Source organism: Loxodonta africana, chromosome 21, assembly GCF_030014295.1.
Source record: "Loxodonta africana isolate mLoxAfr1 chromosome 21, mLoxAfr1.hap2, whole genome shotgun sequence".
Lineage (NCBI taxonomy): Eukaryota > Metazoa > Chordata > Mammalia > Proboscidea > Elephantidae > Loxodonta > Loxodonta africana.
This window is the reverse complement of record NC_087362.1, coordinates 60,302,013-60,309,657: the sequence shown is the minus strand read 5'-3', so window position 1 is coordinate 60,309,657 and position 7,645 is coordinate 60,302,013. Positions and strand designations below refer to the sequence as shown.

At 40.1% G+C, this 7,645-nt stretch overlaps 1 protein-coding gene across 4 annotated transcripts in view; it reads right to left on the bottom strand.

Moving 5' to 3' along the window:
- Nucleotides 1-7,645, bottom strand: part of BBS2 (Bardet-Biedl syndrome 2) — a 32,797-nt gene that overhangs the window by 7,875 nt on the left and 17,277 nt on the right. For all 4 annotated transcript variants that reach the window (XM_064274006.1, XM_064274007.1, XM_064274008.1 and 1 more), the window contains 5 exons: nucleotides 7,286-7,415; nucleotides 5,147-5,278; nucleotides 4,113-4,250; nucleotides 3,353-3,465; nucleotides 700-848 (listed from right to left, as the gene is read on the bottom strand). In XM_064274006.1, coding sequence (XP_064130076.1) covers nucleotides 700-848; nucleotides 3,353-3,465; nucleotides 4,113-4,250; nucleotides 5,147-5,278; nucleotides 7,286-7,415 — 662 coding nt within the window. The remainder of the gene's footprint in view (nucleotides 1-699; nucleotides 849-3,352; nucleotides 3,466-4,112; nucleotides 4,251-5,146; nucleotides 5,279-7,285; nucleotides 7,416-7,645) is intronic.

Here is a 7,645-nt window from a genome sequence, read left to right as displayed (position 1 = left end):
CTGTATGAGAGAAACATCAATTAGTGTGAGCCAAAAGATTATGGTAAGTAAAATTATAAATCAGAGGCCAGTTTTAAAATAATATAAAACTAGGGTGAAAAGAGCTCTGTGATATTATACGAATCTAATTTATCTTAACCACTCCCTGAAAAAGTAATTCTGTGGGGAATTTATCAAACCAAACCCAGAGACCATCTCTGACCTAGAGACTAGAAGTCAGTGTGACATAAAAGGACCAAAGTTCATGCCTATCAGCAAGGTGATTTCTAAAAGGAGGTCAGAAAGAGCACTGACCCGGAACAGCAGAACTCAGGTGTAATCTCCAGCTATAGCTCTCCATCCTTTGGGTTCATTCTATTTTTCTAAATTTTTAAGTGGGATGCTCAACTCATAAATTTCCAGTCCTCTCTCTTCCTAATAGGAGCCCTTATGGCTATCCATATCCTCCTGGGTATATGTCACTAGGTTATAGGGGATGCAGCAAGTTCTAAGAAAAGGGGCTGGAGGTTTTCTTTCCCTTTGAAGTTGAGAGACTGACTAAAACCAAACTGGAGGCTCACTGACTGAACTCCAGTGACTGGTGCCAGCCTGAATGGTAAAGGTATGCTACTCTAGGCCCCAACACGAACTCCCAAATACTACCACCTTCAATGATTCTCACCAAAAAGTCTCCAGGAGTTGTGCTATGAAAAGACTTACCCCGCAGATGGCCTGCTCTTTGTATCGCTTGATTTACTGCTTTTAGGTTTCCCAACAGCTCTGTATGATTGTTACAGCGAATTTTATAGCCATTTAGCAAATCCTTATTAAGGTCATATAGTTCCATATAGCGACTCTTCATTGTTTTCCTTTGTAAACCGATAGAAATACAACATCATTCTACCTCAATATAGCAGACTTAAGTGGAAAAACAGGCAAACATCTTAGACTTATAAAGAAGACACTATTTTTAGCTATCTCCACTAAAACAGGGCAACTGCTAAAATTTGCTTTGAAAACACTGAGACAGTTTCCTCAACATATTTTATTCCTTCCACATGAAAGGAAAAGAAGTGGTCTTTGTTGGCTATTGGTCCGTGGTTTGTCTGGATTCAGAAAGTGCCCACTGTCCCCCACTGGGTAGGGGGAAGTGAGCAAGGGGATCAGCTATCCTCTCAGTTCCAGCTTATCATTTGAGGAACGAGACCTAGACTTAAGTATTTTTAGGCAACTATCTCATTCCGCTTTATATTTTATCAAGGTTTTAAAGACAAAAAAGTATAAAATTAAAAACACAATGAGATACTACTGTAAAGGATTAAAATTTAAAACCTGATAATGCTGGCAAGGGTGTGGAGCCACTACAGCTCTCATACATCACTGGCAGGAACGCAAAAGGGTACAGCCACTTCGGAAAATGGTGTGGCACAGACAGTTCCTATATGACCCGTTACAAGGTATTTCTCCAAGAGAAATGAAAACGTATGTTCACCAAAAACCTGTATGTGAATGTGTATGTCTGTTTTATTCACAATCACCCAAGTCTGGATACAACCCAAATGTCCATCAAACATTGAATGTTAAATAAATTATGGCATATCCATACAATGGACTACTACTCAGCAATGAAAAGGAACGAATTACTGATACATCCAACAATACTGATGAATCTCAAAGGCAAGTGAAAGAAGCCAGACTCAAAAGCCTATATACTGTATGATTCCATTTATATGGCATTTTGAAAAAGGTAAAACTATAGGGAGAGCCTGGTGGGTGCCAAGGACTGGGGGTGAGGGCCAGGCACTGACTGCAAAGGGGAAACAAGGGTGACAGAAATGTTCTGTATCTTGATTGGAGCAGTGGCAGCACAATTGTATAAGTTTCTCAAAATTCATAGAGCTGTGTATTTTAAAAGGGTGTATTTGCAGCATGTTTATATAAGTATCAATTACTGACTTAAAAAATAAAAACAAATATATACAACTGAGAGCCTCTAAAAGAAATATAATTCAGGCAGGAAAGAAGGAATTGAGAGGTTGGTGATCACTTTCCTTCAGCTCTACACAGTTAAATGCTGAGAGCCAACAATATCTTTTTGACAGTTAAAAAAGCCCAAGAGAGAGAAACTAAATGAACAAGTAGGAGCCCAAGAGATAAAACTGGACCAAAAAGGCAAAAATCTGATGTACCTCAGAGAAAATAACTGGTAGCAAGAGGTAAAAATAACTGGAAAGTAAGAGGTAAAATTATCTCAACTTACAGATGATATGAGTATATATCTGGAAAACTAAACAATATAATTTAGTAAAGTAGCAGATGATAAAATCAACATATAAAAATCAGTAGTGTTCATACAGACTAACAGAAGACCATTTAGAAGATCTTATGTGGAAGGAAGAGCCATTTACAATTACAAGAAAGAAAATACCTAGGGTTAAACTTAACAAGAAATGTCTAAAACCTACCTGAAGAAAACCATAAAACATTCCTGAAAGACACAAAACATGACTTGAACAAACAGAAAGACAAACCATGTGTCCTGGGAAAGGAAGACCCAACATCACAACATGAGCTTCAGCCATCACTGGTCAGCTATGTCACTGAATTCGCCTCAGTACGCTTTATTGCCAAGATGAATTTTATATCCAAGCAAACTAAAAGCTAGACTTGCACATATTTGCCTTTAATTCTTGCACTGTAAAATACCCATTCATAAAAATTCATAGAACAAATCTTGGTTAACCAGGTGAAGAAACAGGACACTGCCAGGATCCCAGAAGCTTCCCTGTATGTCTTTTCTGAACACAGTCCCTCTGCCCCTAAGAGAAAACACCACTTTAAATGACAGTCTCTTCCCTGCTTTTCTTTATATTGTCATCATCTCTGTGTGCTTCACAAACTATGTTAATGTTTTCAAACTATATAAATGAAAGCATGTTGTACATATTCAAGTCTCATTTCTTTCAATCTCCACTATGTTTGCAAGATCGGTTCATGTTGTTACAAGCCACTGAGGACCATTCATTCTCATTACTCTATAGTATTCCATTGTACAAATATGTCACGATTTACCCAGTACACTGTTGATGTAAGTTCGGATTGTTTCCACTTTGGAGTTCTTATGAACAATGCTTTTATGAAGATTATTTCCCAAGTATCCTGGCCGATACGTGCACGAGTTTCTCTAGGCATTAAAACTGGGAGTGGAATTGCTGGGTCATAAGGCATGAAGATTTTCACATCACCGATAATGCCAAGCTGTTTTCCAGTCATCATACCAACGTACACTCCTACTCGCGTCTGCAAGTTGTGGCTATTCCACATGGCTCACGTTTTTGACCTTGCACCTGTCCTAGCCATGGTAAATACTCACATGTCCCTCATCAGACGAGCATCCTCAGCTCGGACCAGCAAACTTCGGATCAGATTAGAGTTATCAGCCATGTCAGCACTGAGTTTCTGATGCACTGAATGATATTCATCCACCTAGAGACCATGAACAGTCAGGAATTAAGATGGCCTCAGACACTTCCTAGACACTAGAAACATTGGGGAAGCACTAGCCACCAGAATCCGAGGCCCTTTTCTGCCCTCTGTTCACTCCTACCATCTTAGCTAACCCCCATTATTTCGTCTCCTCCTCAACAAAATAGTCCACGCTGCCTCCATTACACAGGATGACACTCCGTTTGGATGCTCCCCGCGTCTTAGCATCAGGCGCCCTACCAACACAAACCGGAACGTTTCAGGGATTTGAAATGGGAATGTTGTTATAATTTGGGACCAATCATAATCTTCCTTCTTTTGTTTTCTGATGTTGGATTTCAGTTGTTGGAAAGTACTAGACCAACCAACAAGATGAAGGGGTAGCAAAGGAAGATGTTAATATGACATATATATTTTTTAAGTATTCCTCTAGCCCAAACAAGAGCTAGCCACTCACTTTTATAGAAGAAATCTTTTAACTAAGTGAACTCTCCAATACTAGTTTAATTACGATTTTTGAAATTTGCAAAAATTCTTTAAAACATGACTGTATTATATAACCTAAGTATATTTTTAGTATCCTTAAAGAAACATTTCAAACATTAGACTACCACATTCTCACAAATACACCCACTACGTGCCCTCACCTTAACCAGCACCTTTCGTAACTCCTCGAAGTAGGCAGGGAAATCGGCTTCCACCTGAAGGTCTTCAATAGCAAAAAATGATGCCAGTGACTGGATGATATCACCAGCCAAGTCGATATCATCGGTATTTACAGTGATCTAATAAGAGAAAAGCCAGGCAAGGTTAGCATCCTCAGATAGTAAACAATTTATCTGAAATAGTACCTGAACTTCACCATAGCCAACACATTCACAGAGCGTGTATTTGTATGTGGTGATGGATAAGACAAGGTCCAGCCCTCGAGAATATTACAAACTACATCCGTTATTTCCAGCAGATGGCAAAAAAGATTAATCCTCAAGCTTTATAAACTAAAGGAGAAAATCATTCAAACAGTGAAGACGTGTGTTCACCTCTGTATTCTCAACTCTTTCCAAATCAGAGAAGGAAAGGTAGAAGGGAAGGAGAGAAACTGCTGCTCTACAGTACAGGCAGTCCCCGGGTTATAAACATCCTACTTGTACAAACCAATCCCCTCACCACCACCACCACCACCACAAAAGCCTATTATATAAAAAAATTGAGGTACACACAATGGTTCGTAATAACAAACAGGCACTACTTTGCAACGTACATCAAAACATTATTATTATCATGTAAAGATGTTTGTGTGTATCTGGAAGGGTTTCTTCACTGTTTTTTATGCACAGAAAGGTAACTATATACTATATACTAAGACAAACATTTGACTAACTGATGTTAGATACAAACCATACCTAACCATTCTGACTTACGCACAAATTCAAATTAAAGACACCTAGAGAACTCATTTGTAATCCCGGGACTGCCGGTATTCCCCACGGTCCGAGATGATAACACTAACAGACTAAATTGAAATACGTGCTTTATGGCCTTGAGACCGCTGCTTCTGGATGCCTGACTGGCATCCTGGGCTTCGCTTTGCAAAGAATGGCAAAGATTACATGAGAAATTGGTGCCCCGTGAGCCGGATATGTCTCTATGGCAACCATCAACAACATGACGTGAACAGTACCTCTCCACTAGGTTTCACTTTTATATACAGCTGGCCACCGTTCCGCAACGATGTGAAACACACTCGGAATGGAGCATTCTGAATGTTACTGTCCTCTGGTAACAGGAAGTTCTGGCTGAGCCATATTACAACCTTAAAAATGAATACAATGAAATGAACTTCCATTTTTAAAGTACAGTCATTCTTGAGAAGAACAGTTACTCTTCTTTCTAGATTTACTGCTTGGTTGAAAAGCAAAAAAGAATTATTCCTCACCTCCCACCAAGAAAACACTAACCACACTCTCTTTTTCCACCTCATACAAGTTCTCAAGTAGTATTCAAAATTATTTCTGGCCCCACAACATGCATGATTTTAGAGCCTTTTCCCCTTAGAGATAATCTGAGATGCACTATATAAATAGTTCAAGTATGATGCTAATTCTCTTCACACGGTAGCTCTTTTGTGGGTGTATCCTTGACTGTGTTATCTGCTTAAAATACCATTCTATTCTTTAAAAAACGTTCAACGAAGTCTACATGCACACACACCACAGACACAGGACACATTCGCATCCTGAGTAAAGCATAAGTTTGAATGTTAATACTTCCCAGTGGTTTGCAACAGTAAGAACCATCTGTGAGGTCTTTTGAAAGGGCCCATCTATGGAGTTTCTGGTTCCACAGACCAGGCAAGGCCCTGAGAATCTACCTGATTAAAAAGCCTCACTGAGAATTCTGATGCCCAGACACTGGTATTAGACCTTGAAGCTTTGCAAGGTGCTTTGACACTAACTATGTAATCCTCAAGGCCTCCCTATGAGGTGGGTTACATTATAAATACACATTATTTATACACTTACAAATAAGAAAACTGAGGCTCAAATTGGTGAGGGGGATTCCCCAAGATCACTAATAATTTACTTAGCTGAGGTAGTGCTTGAACCCCCCAAAATTCCAAGCTCCATGTTCCCTCTCTTTCCATCTTGATACAAGTTCCTCATGAAACACGAGGTCAGAACAGCCACACTAAGGCTGTCACCAGAGAGAGAGGAATTTAAACTGGTAAGAATTCACCTGTGACACTGGACTAAACCAAAAGCAGTTTCCTGAATAAACCAAACACTTTAAAGGGCAGCGTAGCAGGGGCAGGGGTTTGGGGACATCTAGGTCAATTGGCATATTAAAATCTATTAAGAAAACATTCCGCATCCCACTTTGGAGAGAGGCGTCTGGGGTCTTAAATGCTAGCAGGCAGCCCATCTAAGATGCAGCAACTGGTCTCAACCCACCTGGAACAAAGGAGAATGAAGAACACCAAAGACAAAAGGTAATTATGAGCCCAAGAGACAGAAAGGGCCACACAAATCAGAGACTACATCAGCCTGAGACCAGATGAACTAGATGGTGCGCAGCTACAACCGACGACTGCCCCGACAGGGAACACAACAGAGAATCCCTGAGGGAGCAGGAGAACAGTGGGTTGCAGACCTCAAATTTTCATAAAAAGACCAGACTTAATGGCTTGACTAAGACTAGAAAGACCCCAGAAGTCTTGGTCCCCAGACCTTCTGTTAGCCCAAGACAGGAACCATCCCCAAAGCCAACTCTTCAGACAGGGATTGGACTGGACCATAAGATAGAAAATGATACTGGTGAGGAGTGAGCTTCTTGGATCAAGTAAATACATGTGACTATGTGGGCAGCTCCTGTCTGTAGGGGAGATGAGAAGGCAGAGGAGGACAGAAGCTGACTGAATGGACACGGAAATACAGGGTGGAGAGAAGGAGTGTGCTGCCTCATTAGGGAGGGAGCAACTAGTAGTATATAGCAAAGTATATATAAATTTTTATATGAGAGACTGGCTTGATTTGTAGACTTTCACTTAAAGCACAATAAAAATTTTAAAAAAATAATAATAATTCACCTGTGACTAAGGATTACTCAGGTAAATAATATCCGCATTCTTTCAAAGTGAGAGAAAATATTTTAGCAATATTTTTATTACAGGTTACAAGCCAAATCCAAGCTACCTAACTCTTTCATGTCATATTTACTGCTACCAACATAACACATTCATGTAATTTCCCCCCTTCTAGGAAATAGCATCTAGAGGATTCTAAAGTGCAAAAGTATTGAAAGAAAAAAGCAAGGTACTCACCCTCTGCACCCGTTCAGCAATGACAAAGTTAACATAACTGAGTGGCTCGGTGGCAGAGTCTGGGCTGGTCAGCGCATACATGGAGAACCGGGGGAGCTGTCTTGTCAATTCAAATACATGAAACTGGGTGCTATGGCCAACCAATGGAACACAAGAGAATGTTTTGTGTACAATGTTGTTTCAAAGTGCAAGGCCCCCAAAATAAATATAAAATCACCATTGGGCCACCAAGTTGATATTTAAGGGTTTCACTGAAGAAAACCCCCAAAATTTGAGGGCTAAATGTCTTCAGTCATAGGGCTTGGGATCTAGAGACAGCATGGGTCTACACATATACACACACATGCACCAAGGGTTTAC